This window comes from Vigna unguiculata, chromosome 6 (assembly GCF_037176805.1).
Source record: "Vigna unguiculata cultivar grain cowpea cultivar isolate G323 ecotype 2 chromosome 6, ASM3717680v1, whole genome shotgun sequence".
Lineage (NCBI taxonomy): Eukaryota > Viridiplantae > Streptophyta > Magnoliopsida > Fabales > Fabaceae > Vigna > Vigna unguiculata.
The window spans coordinates 45,012,272-45,034,134 of NC_140797.1; the positions used below are offsets into that span (position 1 = coordinate 45,012,272).

Consider the following 21,863-nt stretch of genomic DNA (forward strand, 5'->3'; position numbering starts at 1 on the left):
AAATAGCAATGTGACATATTCTTTTCGCCTTAACAAGGACGTGGCAGATTAAACTGTTGGTTCGATCCTCGCATTTATTTTATTAATAAGTTAAAATAAGTGTATATACAGTGATATGTTTTTATTAATGGAGAACTTGTATATGGATAGTTTTACATCTTTTAATATTAATTTATTATTATTATATATTATTTGATTATTTTTAAAAATATAATTACAAAATTATCTTTTACTGCTAGATAATTTTCTTAATGAAAATGGGTTGTAAAAATATATTTTGTCTTCATATATTGGTGAAGTCTATTTAAATAAAAAGTTAATCATTATTTTGGATGAAGAATATTTGGTACAAATCCGACAGCAAAATAATGAATATCCGATATAAAGAAGTATATTTAAAATAAATATGAATAGAATTATGTGAATGATGAGAATAATGAAGTATGTGTAACTGTTGTTGTATGATTTGGATAATTTAATAGCGGTAGTGACAAAACAGAATGGTCCAACCATAATTCAAAACAAAAACAACCGAAAGCTTTACAAAAAGGACACACGTGTACATTATACAGAGCGGGTAACTCTACAAAACTCCATCAATTATTCTATTAATTTTTATTTATTTATTTGGTATATATAGTTTTAGATAACTGTTATAATGGTTTTTTTATAAACATAATAAAAAGTTATTTGATATATTAAAATTGATAAAAAGACGTTATTTTGTGTAGTGTGGAATGCAATAGAAGTTGAGAGCAGGGGAGAAAGAGAGAGAGAGAGAGAGAGGTGAAATTTGAAATGAAAAGGAAAAAATGTGTGCTGGGTTGTCGTAAACGATGTTTGATGTTTCCCACGTCATAGGGTGGCCTTACCTAGCTGGATGTCAGCCCCACCATTGACCCACCTTCTCCTACTCCCACCACCTCTTCTTCTCCCCAATCCTTCTCTTTTTCTCTTTATTTCTCTTCTATTCTTCTCCATTCTTACTTCAATCCACAACTACTTCTTCACACCCTCTTCTCTTCTCTTCTCTTCTCCAAACTCTAATTTTGACCTTAAATTAAATCTCACCATTTTTTACTTCTCTCCCTCTTCACCCTTTTCCCACATTCTCAGTTTTAGTCTAAATAAATAAATCTCCTCCCTCACCATTGCACGCTCAACAACACCATCAACATGACACCTCTCTTATCCTCTTTCTCCCTCACCGACATAGCATCCTACCTCGTATGCTTCATCCTCCTCCTCATTCTCCTCGAACAGATCTCCTACCTTGCCAAGAAGGGTTCCATCCCAGGACCCTCCTTCGTCGTGCCTTTCTTAGGAAACGCAATCCCATTGGTCCGCAATCCAACCAGCTTCTGGGACCTTCAGTCCTCTCTCGCAAAGTCCACCCCTTTAGGCTTCTCCGCAAACTACATAATCGGCAACTTCATCGTTTTCATCAGAGACACCGAACTCTCCCACAAGGTCTTCGCCAATGTCAGGCCCGACGCTTTCCACCTCGTCGGTCACCCCTTCGGGAAGAAGTTATTCGGCGAACACAACCTCATCTACATGATGGGCCAAGAACACAAGAATCTCCGCCGTCGCATCGCCCCCAACTTCACCCCCAAAGCCCTCTCCACCTACACCGCGCTCCAGCAGATTATCATCCTCGATCACCTCAAGTCCTGGGTTGCCAAAGCCCGAGCCCAAACCGATTCCATTCCGCTCCGTATCCTGGCCCGTGACATGAATCTCGACACCTCCCAGACCGTCTTCGTGGGCCCCTACTTGGGCCTCAAAGCCAGGGAGCGCTTCGAGAGGGATTACTTTCTATTCAACGTTGGCCTTATGAAGCTTCCGTTTGATTTCCCCGGCACCGCGTTTCGAAACGCCAGGCTCGCCGTGGACCGGCTCATCGAAACTCTAGCCACCTGCACCGAGATGAGCAAAGCCAGGATGCAGAAAGGGGAAGAGCCTTCGTGTCTGATTGATTACTGGATGCAGGAAACGCTCAGGGAAATCCAGGAGGCCAAGCTCACCGGAGAGCCGGCGGCACCGTTCTCCACCGACTCCGAGATTGGTGGTTACCTCTTTGATTTTCTCTTTGCGGCGCAGGACGCGTCCACGTCGTCGCTGCTGTGGGCGGTGGCGCTGCTGGATTCGCACCCGGAGGTGTTGGCGAAGGTTAGGGCAGAGGTGGCAGGAGTCTGGTCGCCGGAGTCGGACGAGCTGATTACCGCGGAGATGCTCCGGGAGATGAAGTACACGCAGGCGGTGGCTCGTGAGGTAGTGAGGTTCCGGCCGCCGGCGACGCTGGTGCCGCATATCGCGGCGGAGAGGTTCGCGCTGACGGAGTCGTACACGATACCGAAGGGGACGATCGTGTTCCCGTCGGCATTCGAGTCTTCGTTTCAGGGGTTCAGTGAACCGGAGCGGTTCGACCCGGAGCGGTTCTCGGAGGAGAGACAGGAGGACCAAGTATTTAAAAGAAACTTTCTGGCCTTCGGTGCCGGGCCCCACCAGTGTGTGGGTCAAAGGTACGCATTGAATCATCTTGTTCTCTTCATCGCGTTGTTCGCCACGTTGATCGATTTCAAGAGGGACAGAACGGACGGTTGTGATGAGATCGCGTACGTGCCCACCATATGCCCTAGAGACGATTGCAGGGTGTTTCTCTCCCAACGCTGCACACGATATCCCTCCTTCCCTGCGGTCGAAGACCTCGTGAAATGACCCTAATACCCTTTCACAGCCTTCGCTTTTCCTTCTCATTCATCGCATGCAGGTTCTTTTTTACCATTTTTTTTTTAAATTTAATTCCATTTGGACCGAAAATTAGGAGACCTTGAATATATTTTATGATAAAAAAAAAATCGTTGGTGTTTGGTGTTTAGCCGCCAGAAAAAAAAAATTGTGTTGACTTTTGTTTTTTGTTTTTTATCTGTTGGGTTGGGTTTGTGAAATGTTGGAATTATGGTTATTCTTGCTAGAGTTTGTGTATGTGAATGTAAGAGGTGATTGGATGGTGGATGATTGGTGGTTTTTAGCAGTGAATAAAATTATGTACTGAAGAAAGAAAGATGCCAAAATTGATTGAATTGATATGTCCCTGTGAAGTATTCTCATATTATTACTGCCACTTATTATTACAATAATAGATCGTGATTCTACTACCTAGTTTTTCACCACGTTCAAACTCATATTTCTTCCATTTGTGGAAAACTCAAAAATAAGGAAATGGGTAAATGAGAAAAGTAGAAAGAAGTGAGAATAGAATAAAAACGGTGTTTGATTGGTTTTGAAAAGAGAAAAATATTAGTAAATATTAATATCATCATCGTGATTGAATTTGTTCTGAGAAGGGGACAACAGATCTACTTTGGTTAATGTAGTGTATAATCGAGTTTAGGTTGCATAATCAATTTTGGGGAGTGGATTATGTTACGTAATCAATTTTGGGGAGTGGATTATGTTACGTAATCGTTTACCAAAAAAAGCGTATGTTTGAATAGATTTTTGCAACTTCCAAATATGAAAAAACTTGTCTCACCTTTGATATTAAGAAACAAAAATAGTTAAGTGAGGGTTTAGAATTAAACTTTTTGAAATGGAAGAAGCAAATAGTTTTGGAGTGGGTAAAATAGCACTAAAAATAAATAGGTGTGAGCTTAGTAAACTTGAAGTTTCGATAATAATCTTATAAATCTCTTTGTCCGGTTATAAAATAGAAAACCACCACCCTTCTTTATTTGTCTTTTCTTTTCGCTTGTTCTCTACTATCAGTAATGTGTTACTAGTTTAAGGAAAAAAATATTCAACGTTATATTTTAGAAGTTATTCAGTTGTTGTCGCAGATTTTGTTTGATATTTTAACATTTTTGAGACACGAATACAATTCTTATATTTATTTATAAAATCATTATCTATTTATGACCTTGCTTGGAACTTTACAAAATTGTTAATATTTTATATCTTTATACTTATTTGCTTTATTTGTTTTGTAACTATAATCGTTATACGTTTATATAAAAGAAGAAATAATATAAGTTCGAAAAAAGTTTTAAATCATAGCATCGAATATATATATATATATATATATATATATATATATATATATATATATATATATATATATATTATTTTTTCTTTATTGAAATTAAATGCATAAATTTCATTTTAATTAATTTTGTTAATAATTATGTGGATCATGATAAAGAAGATATCAATTGTGAATGTTTATTTAAGTAATTTTAAATAGAATATTATAAAATATATTTCTCTGCTTTGACTCAGAATACACTTTTTTTATCATTTTAGCCATTATACCGTATGTTTTATCATTTTAATATTAATATATATATATATATATATATATATATATATATATATATATATATATATATATATTATTTTTTCTTTATTGAAATTAAATGCATAAATTTCATTTTAATTAATTTTGTTAATAATTATGTGGATCATGATAAAGAAGATATCAATTGTGAATGTTTATTTAAGTAATTTTAAATAGAATATTATAAAATATATTTCTCTGCTTTGACTCAGAATACACTTTTTTTATCATTTTAGCCATTATACCGTATGTTTTATCATTTTAATATTAAACTTAAAAGTATTGATATTAATAAAAGATAGTTTTTCATGACACGTTATTTTCATTATAATAATATAAATATGATATCTATTTAAAAGTATGATATTTTACTTTAATTTAAATATGAAATTTGGTCGAAAAGTATTTGACAAATAGCACAAGATGAAATATTAAAATACATAATATAAAAGTACATTATCAAAATAATTTATTTATTAATAGAAAATTATAAATTTATAATTACGTGCTTACAAAAACATTTAGTTTTACAAAAGATATTTCCCTTTTCCTTTTATTATGTGGGTCTTTAATACTCTCTCCACGTCGTACAAAACATACAAAATGAAAATGATTTAAATATTTAAAGGTTCATAAATGTATAATTGATTTAAAAAAGTGTGTTAAAGAAATATATTAAAAAAATATTTAAAATGCGAATTAATACAGTGTATTTTTAATCTGCAGAACAATAAAAACAATAAAAAATGTTCGCAGAAAAATGTCTTGAGATCACAAGTTGTCTTTAGAGCATGGTAGTTCACGTATAGTTAATAATAATAAAATTTATAATTAAGTGCTATTAATAAATTTTAAACCTGTCGTTGATTTTATTTAAATGATAAAAATATTTATAATTATTATAATAATTGCTACTTTATTTGATTTATAAAATTAAAAGTTAAAATAATTAAATGATAGAATAATGTTATTATAGTTGTAATGTACTTAAATAAAATTATATTAAAAATAAGTATTATAACACTATTTTGATTTAATGAAATATAGTACAACAATATTTAAATTAAATTTATAATTTTATACATTAATTTATATAATAAAAATGACTAATGCACTGTCATATTAAATAATATAAAAATATTAAATTATTATGTAATTAAAAGTAAAACAGAAAATTAATTTCTGATGACATTAATTTTATTATGTGAACAGTATAATTATATTAAAATTATTTCTTATTTAGTTATTTTTTATTTTTTTTATGTCATAAAAGTTATAGAATCTTGTTAATCGTGTCGTATGAAGACTCTTAAAGATACCATTTAATGTGTAATTAATAAATATCGAATTCTTTAAAAGTTAATAAATAAATGTAATAGATGAATTATGATTTTAATAATTATTAGTGTATTTTTATTTTATTTAAATGACAAAAATATTTACAAGTGTTATACATTTATAATTGATAATTTATTTGATGAAAAAATAATAAAAAAATTAAATAGAAAAATAGTTATATTTTAATGTTACTAAAAAATTAAAATATACATAAACATAACAAAATTAATTAGAAAAAATAAAACATTATTTGTTTACTTAAATGGGAATATTATGTTAAATATTTTAAGTCTTCTTTATTAAAAAAATAAATAACATTTTTATTTTATGTTAATTTAAGTTTTTTTTTACATTTAATTATATTTTAATTTTTAGAAACATTAAAATATAGTTATTTTAATATTTAATTTTTTTAATATAATAAATAAATTATAAATTATAGTTGTATAATATTTATCTCACAATTTTATTTTCTAAATAAAGTAGAGGTAGACTAATAATTATTAAAGTTATTATTCATTTAATATTACAGTTATTTATAACTTAAACTTTTACAACATTTAATGTTTATTAACTGTATTTTAAACCATATTTTTAGAGTACTAATTAACATTCTTCAAAATTATACATGACATATAAATGACAATTGTATAATATCTATGAGTATTTTTTGTACTTTAAATAAAATAAAATTACATTAATAATTATTAAAATTAAAACTTATTTAATATTATAATTAATTTTGAATTTTTATAATTAGAGTACGGATTAACAAGGAAAAAGGTTAAACTATTAAAAGACAAATTACTCATATTTTTTAATTTATTTCATATCACATTATTACATGTTTAAATTTTATACTTTAACATATCCCTTTATAAACTAATTATTTTTAAAATATTGTTTTTATGTATGTTTTAACATCTATTAATGGACAGATAGATATGTATTAATTTCAGTATTATTTTTTACACTAATTTTATTTTATTTAAATTCATGTTGGATAAAGATCATAATTAATACATTACAATAATTTTCACTGATAAAAATATTAAATATTGCATTACTAAACAATATCCAGTCAGATTATTAATGGAAAAGAATTAAGAGACAAATTTTAATAAGTTTATACATCATAATGTATATATTTCAGTTTTACATTTCAAAAGTATTCAAAAATAATAATTTGAAGCATCATAGGCACCTACAATATAAATAAGGAATATATCACATTAAAAAAATGTTGTTAAATTTGACTGCTAATAACATAGAAAATTGTATTATTGAATGTCATATATTATGCATTTACAAAGGAGATAGAAATTAATGAATCCATTATCATATATTTGACCGTTGTTATATAAAAAAAAAAAATTAATTTTTCTACTTTAAAAAAATTGTATAAACTAATTTTCATTCAACAATAATGTAAAAAATAAATTTTAAACATTAATATCTTCTTACAGTATTTATTAATCATAATGTACAAAACAAAATGCAGTTTTTAGTAGGACGAAAATGAAGATTAATAGTAGCATCTAAATTGGAAAGTAGTAAAAAATATCTCACAATAAGCAATACAGAAGCTTAGGATCTGCAAGGGCACTTTTGTTGAAAAAAAAATCCAAAACAAATGCTATGAAAATTTCTTCGTTAATAAATCCTTTCAAAATAGCATGTTATTTAAGCTAAATTTAATGAGGAAAAGTATAAAGAGTATTTACAAAAAATTCTAAATAAAGGTATTTAATAATAAATTTAAATTTAATTTTATAAACCTTATTAATATTTACATACTAGGTCTGCCTGGACATCAATTGGATTGGGTTTAGATCATATATATATATATATATATATATATATATATATATATATATATATATATATATATATATATATATATATATATATATATATATATATATATATATATATATATATATATATTCATTTAATTTAGTCAAATTATTTGAATTGAAAATTTATATTAATTTATTTTTATTTTAAATAAATAAAATTAATATAAAACTTCTTAATTAAAAAAAATACACCAGTGATTTTAATAATAATTATAATAATAATTCATGATTTATATAATTTATTATTAATTTTAATAAAAAAATCATACTAAAAATAAAATTTAAAATATGAAATATATCTATAAAATAATAAATATTGAAAGATAAATTTTAGTTAGGTTGGCAATATTTTAAACTTCTAGTATACTATCGAAACTCAATTATAATTAGTCATTTTACTTAATTTAATTTATCAAACATCATGTATTTACTCGATCTAATTCAATCACATGTTTAAATTTATCTTAAACTTAATCAAATGTGAATTTTTTATTAAAATCTCTTATATATTTTTATAATAAATAAAATGTGTCATATAATTAAGAAACAAAGAAAGAATATACAAAACATAAGACATAGAATATTAGAGTTTAGGCAGCTGCCATACATTCACACAATTAACAGAATGAAAGATTCTTCTAGCTACCTTTCTAGTGAACATTCTATTACATTGGACTTCTGTAGAACATTCTGTACTGTCTATCTATAGGCATTAAATTTTCATTGGATTATTCACCTGTCCATTTAAATTTCTATTTTATTTTTCACTTTTTTTTTTCTAATTATTTGGAAAGTGTGAATTAAATAGTACGATATGGAAAGTGTTAAAAGTGATCTGAGTCACATCACATGCACATGGTATGTTATCCCATGTTGGTTGCAGAGACACCATTGTTAAGCTCATGGAATTGGGATTATTATGTTTTCATGCATTCTTGTCAGAGGGATTGTATGAAGTGTCTTATCATTTGCAGCTTTCCCTTTAACCCTTGTTTGGCTTCTTCCCTACTACACCCCACACATGTGGAACCAAAACCCATGCCAGACACCATTTTTAGGTTAAAAGGGTATATCCTTTTTGTTTTATTATGCTATTTACGACATATACAAAATGTTTATATATTTAGGAAAGTATATATTTAACAGACTTTGTGTTTTCGGTCAATACAAGAGACAGTAATATTATTAATTTTTGCGCATCTATTTACTTTTTTATCTTAATGTAAATATATTAAAAAGTTTATTAAATTTAATTTATGTTTGAGCTCTAAACTATTTAATTATATATAAGAAAAATTTGCATGTAATATTATGAAAAAGTTTTTAGATTTTGTTGGAGGATAACTATTGTGGTTGAACTGAGATGCGAAAATAGAATACTTTTTAGTATAATTAATAAATCGTTGGTCCTTTGAGGTATTCAACAAATTCAAATGTGTCTTGTGTCTGATTTATGTTACCTCCTCTCTTAATTTTTGTTTTCTATTTTTTTTTCTTCGGTATACGATGTTAACATTGTTTTTGTGTAAGTGATGTAGTATTTTTGACTTTTTTCTTTTAATTTTTAATTTCTTTATAGTGTTTATTTCAACCGTGTCGGTGTAAAATATTGTGTATCTGCGTCATGATAGTATTAATGTCATGTATCACCGCCTATGTTTAATTCGATCATAATATTTAAAATTAATTTAATTGAATTCTATTCTTTTAAAAAATAAAACAATGTTATTTAAATCTCTTTAAATTAATCATTTAACCTAATTAAAATTTATATATATTATAATAATATTTTAAAATTTATAATTAAAATTACTTCATCTAATTAATTTTATTTTTAATTTAAATAAAAATTTATTTTAAAATATAAAAAATATAAATGTAATGTAACATTTATAATTTATGAATTTTAATTTTTGAAATAACTTAAAAAATGTATTATTTTTTGCTTATTTATAAAATTATATTAATTTTTTTAAAACATCTTGTTCAATTAGGAAGATTCTGATTTCAACAAAGGTGTACCTGAGAAAAAAGAAGTGCAATTTTTAAGTAGGAAACATTTTTTGGGGAAGATTTTATTGCTAAAATGATATTCATGGAGAAGTTTACTCTTTGCATAAGTTGGTTTAAATGTTACAAAAGTGGTGTTGCATAAGTTAAGTTGTTTCACATGAGAGTTTATGGCAATGTCGATTTATTTCGTAATTAACGATGTCAGAAACGAAAGAAAACCCTAATTATGCAGCAATTCATGCACATAAATATAATTTCTTTTCAAATCTTAATATCACTTTGAGATCAAAATAAACTATATTGATAGATCACCAATAGACACCAATCATCCGTATTACTATTATGGTAATAGACACCAATAGAAAGAAGAATCATCTACTAAGTCAATATATTGATGACTATTTTACATAACAGTACACAAATTATGGATAACAATTATTATTAAAAGTACCATATAAAAATTTGTTTCAATGCATGATTGTTGAAACATTGTACAATGTTCTTAGGCTTTCAAAATTATAAACAACTATTTCTGTAACTTTGTTAAACTAGATTTAAATCTATTTAAATTGTTTTTTTCATTACAATCACTGAAATACAGTTTTAAAATAAATTAATATGAAATAATATTTAACAGGTAATGAATCTATGTAATACATGTTTGATACCCTTAAGTTAAGTACTCGTTTTAATCTTGTGTGTGAAGAAAAATTATGAGACAACAAATTCTATAACACCCATAACAGTAATAATACCCTAATGACACATATAGAGAGAGAAAATAAAAATTCTATAATTACTATGATGTAATAGAAAGAGATGGAAGAAAAAAATATAGAAGCTGATGATTTAAAAATAATGGCATCATATATGATTATTTAGATTGAAAAATGATTGCCGACCATGTGAAGGATGCCTTGTCTCTTTCTCATAAAAGAAAAAAAATAAAATATTTTTTCTAAACTTAACTGCAACGTGTTAAAAAATGAACACAGAATAATAGAAAGAATGCTAGCACAGAAGGAAATCTGAAGACAGAAATTTCTCTTGCATAGATATTCTATGACGAGCATTTCGTCAAATGGTGAGCATGAAGATGTGTCCCACTGTACTACACTACAATAGAGTATTTAAAGCCTATTCGTTATTAACACTAGTATAGCAGGACAACGCATTGGATATCAGTTGTCAGTTGAATATGGCTCAGGAAGTTTCTTCTAATATTCTCCCTTGCTTCGATGGAAAATGGCATGTTAGCATGACTCAAAACAAAGACACTTCTGATGAAGAAAATGATAAAAATACTATTGTCATGTTAGACCCATGATTTTCACAAGGGCGCCTATGTACAAGGCCCGCATGGGATACATATATGTATATATCTAAGGATTGAGACCTTTATGATCATGGTTAGAAGAGAATTTGATATGACATGTGAGTAATGCTGTAACAGTGGGGATAGGTGTCAATAATATTATAAGAATATTGTTTATGCAATGAAGTAGTTGGCATTTGTTGGAATGATAACAAGCAATAATCCTTTTTTAAGACTGATATCAAGCAATGGTTAAGATGGCGTGATGTATGTATTCTGAAACCGAAGGTACGGATTGCAACTCTATCACTTTTATATTTTCCCATCTTCTAAGGTCAGACATCTAAACTCGAAACTGTTCAATTGTCTCATTTGTTTAACAATCCCTATGAAATGTTATGCTGAAACTAGACCTACATAGCCGCCAAGCAAAGCCAAAATAGATGATATAAGATAAGCACCTAATACAATATTTGGTTCTCTGAACCCACGTAATTGGAGGCGGTAATGAAAGGGAGGAATCCTCAAAACGCGCCAACCTGCTCCTCGGAAGCTCTTAGTTATCTTCAAGTATAATACCTGTTATAAAAAAAAACATAGACATTAAAGTAAGCACTTTTACTTATTACGGTTGAGATTTTAACTTTGTCTACATGGAACACTACTTTTTCCCCTAGTTTCGAGTGTGTGCTACCCACAAGTCAAGCCACCCAATCGCTAACCACCCCTTCTATGACTATGCAGGATCTTTTGCCCATCCTCCATATTCATTCCTTCCATTTTGTTTAATTATGATCAAACTAACTTCTCAATGTCAGGCAGCCAGTGAAACAGGGAAACCACGCCCAGAGAAAAGGGAAAACAATTGGTCATTTGAGTCCAACTTCGTGCATAAAAAAAAAGGAATCACTGCATATGCAATACAATATTTTTTGGAGGAGAGGGGAGAGGAGAGACAAATGCTGGAATGCATTAACTACTTCTAACTATGGTCTAACAAATTAATGTATAGAAAAAAAATAAATATGATATACATTGAAGGAACAGGAACAGCGAAATTAAACAAGCTTAATACGATGTGGGAAGGTGTGCGCCAAGTGTATTCCTTAGCAAACAGCCAAACCAAATATCAAATTATTATGGCGGGCTTTGCTGGTGTCGAAAGATGGTATATAAATTTTACATATATGGACAAATATAAAGAAGAAACACATGGCGTGTTAGAATAAGCAACACGATGGTAACCAACTAATGAATGATCCAGATTCTAATAAAAATAATTGAATAATGTTTTCCTAAGAGAAAATAAACACATTCCAAAAGTGCTTCCAAAAGTGCTTGGCAAAAGAGTGACCTCAAGCGAAAATGATGTCGAGGTAAAAACCTTTCAGACAAGCAAATTAAAAACACTACTAAAAAGATTGAAAGGAACGAAACAGGATACTACATAAGTAAAGCTAGAAGGTATCGTCGCATTTTACGTATCAAACATCCCGTAACTGTTATGTACAAAAGTAATTGAAAATAATAGTTCCCTCCCATATGGTATGGAGAAAATGTAATGATATGTACAATCAAAAGATAATCCACTAATTTTAAATGGCATTTTATTAACAGAAAATAGTTGACTTAAATCATATGCAATTCCACATAAAAAACAATTTAAATGTGATCTTCTATACCTAAGATATAGAAAACAACCGAAATAGAAAATTTATAATTGAATTAAATATATTTTTATCCCTTAACTTTAAATGAATTTTAAAATTAATCCATTTTGAAACTTTACATCAATTTAGTCTTCCTCCATCTTTTAAAATATTTAAAATATGTGGATTTAGAAATTTGTAATGGCCCCATCACCCTGAAGTTAATAAATATGTTTTCTTCCTTCTCACACGCTTTTTACCAATAACCCATGTAAATTTGAGACGTACAACAATAAGTAAATTTGAACTCAATGTGATAACACATTCACTTTATTGTGGAAGTTGAAATACCCATTGCCACTCCATCTTAATTTTCCTAGCATGATAAGCGTCACATGCAGCGGAAATGATGGGCATAATTCTTTGGGAAAAAACAACAGGAATGCTTTGAGCAAATTTAATGGGCGTGTTTCACTCATAAAAAGAACAAGAAAATTTAAACAAAGCGGAAATGATGGGCATAATTCTTTGGAAAAAAACAAGAGGAATGCTTTGAGCAAATTAATGGGCGTGTTTCACTCATAAAAAGAACAAGAAAATTTAAACAAACCAATAACGTAAGGAAGCATTTCAAGCTTGGGACAGACCTGGATGATAACTGATAATGACTCAACAACGAAAATTCCGGAAGAAATGAGTAGCGGGAAGAACATTCCAGTACATGAAGCCATTGCAGCTAACCCACCACCAAGTGCCAAAGATCCTGTGTGACCCATAATTATAGACGCCCTGTATCTGTTGTGTAGAAGAAATCCAACACAAGATCCAGCCATTGAAGCCCCAAATATAGCAAGATCTGGTTTGGCATGTTTACAAAAGAAAAAGAAAAGATATACATGAAGTAAGTCTATGATATAAGGAAATATTCATTCTACATAGTATAAAAATGACCATTTTTTGTATCATCATACAAATAGCAAAGTTGCTACGCCAACATCACTAGGTCTTAAGAGAACTAACTGACTGAGACTTTCCTTTCTGTACTGGAAATAAGATCTATGAGTATTAAGAACAGAAAGAAGCAAGGCCATCATTAATTGACAATTGAAGACACCTAAAGAGAACTGAGATTTGCCCTTCTGATCAGTGAAAGCCGAAGCGGGTATCATGATGTTAAAAATAACTAAATGAACAAGATTAACTCATGAATTGGCCACGAAGGACATTATTGTCATTAGAAAGATGAAGTATAGAGAAACTGCGGCAAAAATAATATCAAATAAGGATACGGCTCTCCTAAAGTTTTCAGAAGAATTGCAATCACCTAAAGGATACCTACCAGCTCTGTGCAAGGCTGCAAGGCAACAATAAAATAGCCAAAATGATATTGTTCATATCATATGTCCATAATTATCGTTTATTAAATCTGCCTACAATTTTATAGCCACTCCCAAGCCTGTGTAGAGGGAGAAGAGAGTATTCGATCTTCAGTAGCCAACTCAAAATTAGTGAATGTCCCAACTGTGCTGCTCACGATGTATTCTTTGAAGTGATATATTTTATCCTTGTTATAATTTTATTTTTTTATTAAAGTTGTATGTTGCAATTAATACTAGGATTATGTATTTAGAAACAATACTATAATTATTGGGATTTGCTTCCTTAGAATTATTCAATTAGCCCTCCATATTTCCTACAATAACCAGCAGACTCATGTACTTATAGGTCCAGTGGCCTCATTATTAATATATGGAAAAAACATTATTCCTTCTAAATTTGAGAGTTAATTTATTAAACATGACTCCATAAGGAAAGTATTGAAAAAGACTATGGAAGAGAAAGGTGTTCGCAATGCTAACTTCCAAGCTATAAAAGACATGCATGATCGGGTAACTACAAATATTAGAACAGTAGGCGGAAAGACGAAGGATGACTTTAATCAGGGATAGGATTGCAACCCTTACTAGTTTAATCTACACGCTTTGATATGCTTACCAAGGACACACGAAAAATATTTATAGTTTTAATTGAAGAATCAAGGAAAGCAATTAAGCTTTGAAAACAAAAGTTTTCCCTTAAATAGGAATAAGATAATGATGACAATTAATGAGAAGATGACATGAACAAGATACAAGTGAATGGCTAAAATAGAGAAAGATATCACAAAGTAACTGTCACCAGGCTCAAGTAAGTTTGGTCATAATGCATGGTTTGAAAGATGAATATTTGACTACACAAGACAGGGCAAGATATAAAATTATTATAGACATGTTGATATTGGTGTTAGCTGATTAAGGAAAAAATGATAATAACGGTTATAGTAGTTTGAACTGATATAAAGGTCAGAGGAAAGAACTGTGACAGTAGATTGCATGGTTTTTAGAAATGTGAAAAGGGGAAAAGGAGTCCAAGACAGACATCGTCGAAAGTTGTTAAAAAAGATCTCACGGTAAATAATATTTGAAGATCCGGTCACTGAACCAAGGGCATCATATGATCCTCATAACCTACCTCACCTACTGAAATAGGTCTTTGCTATTGTTGTTGCTCTAATGCATACTGTTCTTTTTTTAACTCCTTTTATTGATTATAGAACTGCATTGATTTAAGAAAATCTGGCTTAAAGATATTTTCAAAGTCCACATTGATTAACAAACACGCTACTAACCAGAACATACTGGAAGAACAGCTATTGACATTCCAGTAAACGCCAGTGCAGCGGTACCTCCAGCTAATCCGTCAATAGCATCCGCTAATTTAACACCATGTCCCATGGAAACAAAACTAAATGATGTCAAGAGTTGGTAACATCTTCCCAAGTACACGAGGCCCAATGGCAGAGGAACCAGCATCTTCCTGCATGTCGTAAAGGAAATGAGAAGGAGGAAGATTGTGTAATTTGTTACCAGCCAATTAAACAGATAAACAAACAAACTTATAGTCTCACTGATGAGCATCGTCATCTGCAATTTGCTGTTTATACAACGTACACATATTATCACGAGACTTCAAATTTTTAGTTTTCCAAGTGTTTTAAAGATCCTTTTTGTCGTTAATGTCAAGCTAGGATGAACCTGTGTGTAAAAATAGGCATGCATCCAAAAAAGATCTTCATACACAGTTTCTTAGATCTGCCCCGCCATAAAATCAATTTTTCTCATCCCTCTCCCTCTGTTAAAATTTTAAAGAAGGCTAGCTCGACAAATTTTCTAGTTTCAGTTCTAATAAGAAGTAGCATTTTCCAAATAACCAATGACTTGTTCGTAGTCCAACAAATAATAGAAAACAGAAAAATCACGAAGCATCAACATGATAAAAGACGTTCCATTCTCTCTTTTCGGTATCTCTGCTAAGTACATTATATTAATCAGTATCATGACTTAAGTTCAAAATACAAATACATTATAAATAAGTATATTAGTAGTAAACAAAATGAACAAATTCTTTTTATTTTACTAATAAATTAGTTGGTGAATCTAAAATAATAAACAAACAACATAACTAAAGTTTTATTATATAAAACATTTGTATGTAATTACAATTTTAGATATTTTTTTTAAAAATAATTAAATTCTAATCAAACTTTTTAGTGCCTTATTACTTTTTAAAGATTGTATATTTTTTATATTAGACTTAACAAGCTATTAACTAACTTATTGACTTTACCAAACACACTAATAATAATTATGACTTAACAAGTGTATTATCACAGCAAGATTGTCACATTTGATTTCAACTTAAACATTTCAGATAATGTTAAATTTTGTTTATGTAATTTTACGAAAACCAAAATGAAAATCTTCACATTTTTAATTAGTTTTTAGCTCAAGCACAAACGGGGCAAGAAATAATGTTTTCAACTGTTTGTGAAATGCATTTTATGAGAACAGATATGTGAGTTACCATCAGAAAAATGCTGATCAGAATAGTTACAAGAAAGTATACATGCCATAGGGTGAAGATATACTGGTGATGTCCAACCAAAATGAAAACCACGTTCCAACGGCTACCTGAGTGGCACAGAAAATGCAGATTTAATAAGAAATAGCATAGCTGTAATATGTTTGAACAAAAACCCTATTTTAGTTCTAAATTTTCATTTTCAATCTAGTCCCTGACATCATTTTTGTTGCAAAAGAACAAAACTGAGGCATATCTGTACTACTGAGGAATTTGAATATGTGAGCACTAAATGATGAGAAAAATATCATTCAACGACTAATTGAGTTTTTTTTAGTGGGGTGGGAGGGGGGCGGGGCTCCAAAGCAATGTTTCTAATACAAGTATAACCAGTCCGTCACCTGCAAAAGAACTTCTGTCAATGCAGGCAAAACTCTCCGATGGTTGGTGAGGCTTAATATATCACTAAGTAAACCGACTGCAGCAAATGCAATAGTTGCGCCAGCTGCCCCAGAAACTGCTGTTGACGAGGAACTAGCATAGACATGAGCTACAATTATACCAATAGGTACAAAAAGCAAACCACCCAATGTTGGTGTAAGCTTTTTGGTTCGATGGCTAGCAGGCCCTTGTTGCTTGATTACATGGATAAATTTAAAAAGACGAAAAATTGGGATGCCCACATAGCCAGCAAAAGAAACCAAAAAGGCTGATACGAGAAATGGGCGGGTTAAGTAAAAAGGTGATAAGGGAAGCCTAACAATTCTCCACGCACACCAATCCACATACAAGAGCAGTAATGTCAAGACAATTATAAGCCCCATAGTGATGAAAATCCCTAGTTTGGCCCTGCAAACACATTAAAACCTGAACTCGGTTACCATAACACCAGACAAATGGAAGGATAATTGTAAAGATTTAAGTAATAGATAACAGGAAAGGCTATCAAGCATTAAGTTGCCAACTATACTTAAACGCATTTCTTATGATAATGAGTCTAAAAAACACAAAGAGACATCACTATACTACTGAACAATATCTTTCACCTTCAAACCATTCGTCTTCAACCTACACAACATGCTTGTGACTGTGTATACGGAAACCTTGAGTTTTATCTGCCCGCCTTTATTTTTTAAAAATTGAAAATTTTGTTGTCAGTGGTGTTCCCTTTCATGTCCCTCCAAATGGAAGTGTTGGTTAGGTGTTGGAGCCATATCCAAGCTGTGTCCTCAACATGTCAAAACCCAAAAATAAAAAAAAATCCCGACACTATAATTATATTGTCTGACATGTGTAGTATGAGTTTCAATGACTCAATATCCAACATGGGTTGGACACCTGCACACCGCTTCAACATGCAGTGTCAGTGCTACACAGATCATGCCTAATTTCTAGAAACCATGTCGTGCTATAGAAATATATTTTCAATATATGAAATATTCGGATTGGCAAGAAAAGGTATCCAAATCAACCAATTACATAAATTTCTACATACTCACCTCGGCTTCTTCTGTCCCCTCCCAAGGGTTGCAAACCTATGAGTAGCCACTGTTACAGCATCATCATTTGATGCAGAAACAGAAGGCAAATCAATGTCATTCACCGGAGTGAGAAAAACTTCACCATCATTGTCTTCCCCATCACTGGAAGAGAACACGTACGCAGAACTTTCCTCAGCAGAATTCCAATCATCAAGCATTGATATGTCAAACGAATCCTGCAAAAGATAATAAATGTCATGACACTGAATCAGCCTAGTTAAATCACAATAATTGGCAAAAAATGACCTCCTAGAGCCTCAAAGGGGGCTTGCTAAGTTAAACTCCAGATATAAAGCCTTGTAACTGTATGCATATAAGAAAATACGCACATTATATCACATCAGTTTCACAGCAATCATTAGTGAAAGAAGCAAGAGCACTTGTTTGTCGAAAGACAAAATTCAGGTGCAATTCTTTAGGTGCTTTTAGTCGTTTGGTAATGTCAGAATTAGAATTAAACCTTCAAGATTAGCATGATAATACGTGCTTTAAGGACCTAAGCATCAAAAGCACCAAATTCTCAACATCGACAAATTTTGCAATTATTACCCGTGCAAATGTTTCATTACATTATCAAACTATTATCTCTCACTAAAAATTACAGGCTAAGAGATGATATGGGTTCAAACTGTCAGAACATCAAGCACCTCGACTGAGTATATTATTAAGAATCGTAAGAGTAGCGCAATGGTAAAAATATAGAAAAATAAAAGAAAATTGAAAATGATCGGGAGTAATAATCTCTCAAACTCAAAATTAGAGACTAAGATACTACGGTTTCAGGCTTTCAGAAGAACAAGGGCCTTGACTGATAATACAATTACGAATGGTAAGAGTAAAGCAACGGTAAAACTACAGAAAAATAAAACAAAACTGAAAATGGACGAAGTGATCATCTCATCTCTCAAACTAAAGATTACAGAAACCACGGTGTCAGACTTTCTGAACGGACGCACCTCAACTGAGCATATTATTAGGTCTGAGAATACTATTAAGTGTTGTAAGAGTAAAACCACAGTAAAACTACAGGAATAAAATAAAATTGATTTTTGGAGAAGCGAAAACGAACATCGTCGAAGGCTCTCGTAGGAACGACATTACGCGTAGCGCCGCATTCATACTGCTGAATGATCAAAGGATGTAGCTGCATAGAAGGAATTGAACGATAAACAAATGAATTAAATCAAACTATTCAAACAATCGAATTTCGAAAACGCAGAGATAGATAGATAGAAAGAGTACCTGGAGAGTGGCGCAACCGAAGCGGGAGCGGGAAGAACATGCGAGGGAAGTGGTTGGAGGAAGAGATAGGTGTTTGTTGCGAGAGAGATGGAGATGGAGAGGGAGAGAGAGATGGCGGTGGTTGAAAATTCGAGAGTGAGAAGGCATGGATGCGATGCGAGAGAGAGGACGTTGAAGAGGAAGCAGATCTGAAGGAAACGTTCATCGAAAGAAAATGTAGAGTGAAATGGAATGGACGCAAGCATATTCCATGTTAGGGATGGGAAAGGAGCCCTTTATATAATCAGGGAGGGAAAGTGTCAAATGGCGGTACTTCGAAATCATCGCGTCGCCGAAACCGTTTGATAGGGTCACTTCTGTTTTGTTCACACTGTACATACATGAAAACGAAGTTTGAGAATAGAGACAAGGGGAGGTGAGGTAGTCTTATTAAAAAAAATATTATATTAAAGAAATAGATTATTATTAGCAGCAATAATCACCGTAAATGACAATTTCTTTTTTCAAATATTTACGGATAAAATTTATTTTGAATAATTAGTAATTACGAGGATTTATTATTTAAAATTTAAAAGTAGTGAATAGAAAATATTTTAATAATATGTGAATATTTGTTACTCGCTAAAAATTAAAATTAATTTATATTTTGTTAATTTAAATTTAATTAAAATTAAAAATATATTTTATTAAATTTAATTTAATTAAAATAAAAATTTAATTTATATTTTCTTTTATATTTTTTCTGTAATTTTAATTATATCTTTTTGTAATTGGAAAGTTGTAATTTGATATTTTTTAATTATCGGAGAATTAAAGAAAAGTATTTACAAATTATTTTTATTATGGACTTCTTTATATAAAACTTTTGGTGTTGCGGCAAAATAATAAGAAATTCGAAAATATAGTTCCTGAATACTAATCATAGTAGAAATTACATTTATTTCATACATTTAAAAGCAAAATTTTAGAAACAAACGGTACTGTTTCCCTGGTTAGTGCTTTTAAGATCACAAGTCAAACATAACATGCAGACAGTGAGACTTTTTGCAATCAATTTGAAATATACTATGATTGAATAAAACTGCAGAAAAAAAAACTAATGATATATTGAAAAATCCTCATATTATTTTATGTGATCTCTCTTCTTTTTATCCAGACTATATATATATATATATATATATATATATATATATATATATATATATATATATATATATATATCGATGTTATATTAACAACACTGTTCCCTAAAATTAGAGGAGAAGAAAAAAAAAATCAAATTCACGTTCACACTGCATCAATATGAGAAGAAAGTTTTGTCAAATATAGTACTAATAATTACTGAAATAAACTTTATTTTAATAAAGTACTAGTTTTCACCTAAGCCAAAGGGAAAAGAGAGAGCTTGGCACGGTTGAGAATCTTGTACAAAAAGGACACACACTCCTCTACTCTGTGTGCCTTTGCCTTGCACTCCTCAAAAAAACAGAGTAGTAGTACCCTACAAGTAGTAATTAAAATATTTTTTTGAAACTAGAAAAAAAAATGTAATATAGTTTTATTAATTTTTATAAAATTATAACTATATAGTAATAGTATGTGTAATTTTTCCATTAAGCTAAAAAGGAAAAAAATGTGTATAAAAAATAGCCAAGGTCATAGCATGTGTTTATTTTTTCCATGTTAAGTTGGATATCAGTTTTGGTGCTTGTTTAGATTTGACAAAAAATAAAATCTTGTTGGGGCGTGATCCTATTATCATATGACAAAAAATATAATCGTTACTTTGCAAATATTAAAATTATTTCATTACATAATCAAATATTAAAACTACCCATTACATAAGCATTACATAAGCGTCAAATTAAAACTATCTACCCATTACATAAGTGTTTTTGCAAATATTAAAACTACCCATTACATAAATTCAAAACCTATTACAAACTAAGAACGAGTATGATTAGAAGAATCGTTAAACATATCCTGGATTTCATCCATGCAAAGAAATGTTAAACCCATAATTATTTCACAGCATATAACAACTATCACGGTATGTATTCCACCTCTCAACTTAATAAAACTATGTTCATAATTTCCCAGCATCAGGAAAATCACACCACTGGCCAAAAACAGAATGGTCACTCTTGCACCAATTTCTAGAAAAAAACTGCAGGAAAAAATGACTATTACCCTCCCGCAAGAAATCCAAATATTGATCCTGCTATTGTTTTCAGTAGTCTTTCCAGTTTTGCATCTCTCTTAGACCCCACCCTCAAGTTTATAAATAATGTATTCATTTAAGGGAACCAAAAGGTACCGCAAATTAGATTAACAATAGCTCCTTTTCTTATAATTTTAATTTCACTATCTGTTAGATACAGAGAAACTATCAACATAAAACTAGTAATTAGATTTCTAAAGAATTCTCTTCTTACGTAGTGATCACGGGGTGGATGTGCTTCTTCATTTTCCACATGGATCACTGACTGCATTTCGGGTTGGCCTTCAGTTATTTCTGACTGCCCTTCTTCATCTTCCACATTAATCACGGCTTCTGGTTGCACTTCTTCATCAATCACAGTTGGCTGCACTGCTTCAACTGGTATGACATCCATATCTCGTTTTAGTGTTAGTGATTGCATTGTATCAGAATGATGCTCATATAAA

General features: G+C 30.6%; 2 protein-coding genes across 2 annotated transcripts; one reads left to right on the forward strand and one right to left on the reverse strand.

The window, feature by feature from the left end:
• Positions 1-950: 950 nt before the first annotated feature.
• On the forward strand, positions 951-3,086 carry LOC114188144 (cytochrome P450 710A11-like). Its single transcript, XM_028076689.2, has one exon. The coding sequence runs from the start codon at positions 1,177-1,179 to the stop codon at positions 2,719-2,721; it is 1,545 nt and encodes a 514-aa protein (XP_027932490.2). The 5' UTR covers positions 951-1,176; the 3' UTR covers positions 2,722-3,086.
• An 8,017-nt stretch (positions 3,087-11,103) lies between these two features.
• On the reverse strand, positions 11,104-19,555 carry TRANS11 (translocase 11). The gene is made up of 8 exons (XM_028077505.2): positions 19,197-19,555; positions 19,024-19,098; positions 17,913-18,130; positions 16,815-17,262; positions 16,459-16,523; positions 15,182-15,369; positions 13,161-13,369; positions 11,104-11,443 (listed from the first exon to the last, which is right to left on the reverse strand). Exons 1-8 carry the CDS (start codon positions 19,341-19,343, stop codon positions 11,261-11,263), a joined length of 1,533 nt encoding a protein of 510 aa, XP_027933306.1. The 5' UTR covers positions 19,344-19,555; the 3' UTR covers positions 11,104-11,260.
• Positions 19,556-21,863: the final 2,308 nt, after the last annotated feature.

What these genes read in the sequence shown, in the direction of transcription:
- LOC114188144 (XM_028076689.2), top strand. Translation starts at nt 1,177, where the DNA reads ATGACACCTCTCTTATCCTCTTTCTCCCTCACCGACATAGCATCCTAC.
- TRANS11 (XM_028077505.2), bottom strand. Translation starts at nt 19,343, where the DNA reads ATGCCTTCTCACTCTCGAATTTTCAACCACCGCCATCTCTCTCTCCCT. An exon ending in CTACGAGAGCCTTCGACGAT is followed by an intron (nt 18,131 to 19,023) that starts GTTCGTTTTCGC and finishes TATCTTTTGCAG; the next exon opens with GATTCGTTTGACATATCAAT. An exon ending in TGTTCTTCCAGTATGTTCTG is followed by an intron (nt 13,370 to 15,181) that starts GTTAGTAGCGTG and finishes ATGCCAAACCAG; the next exon opens with ATCTTGCTATATTTGGGGCT.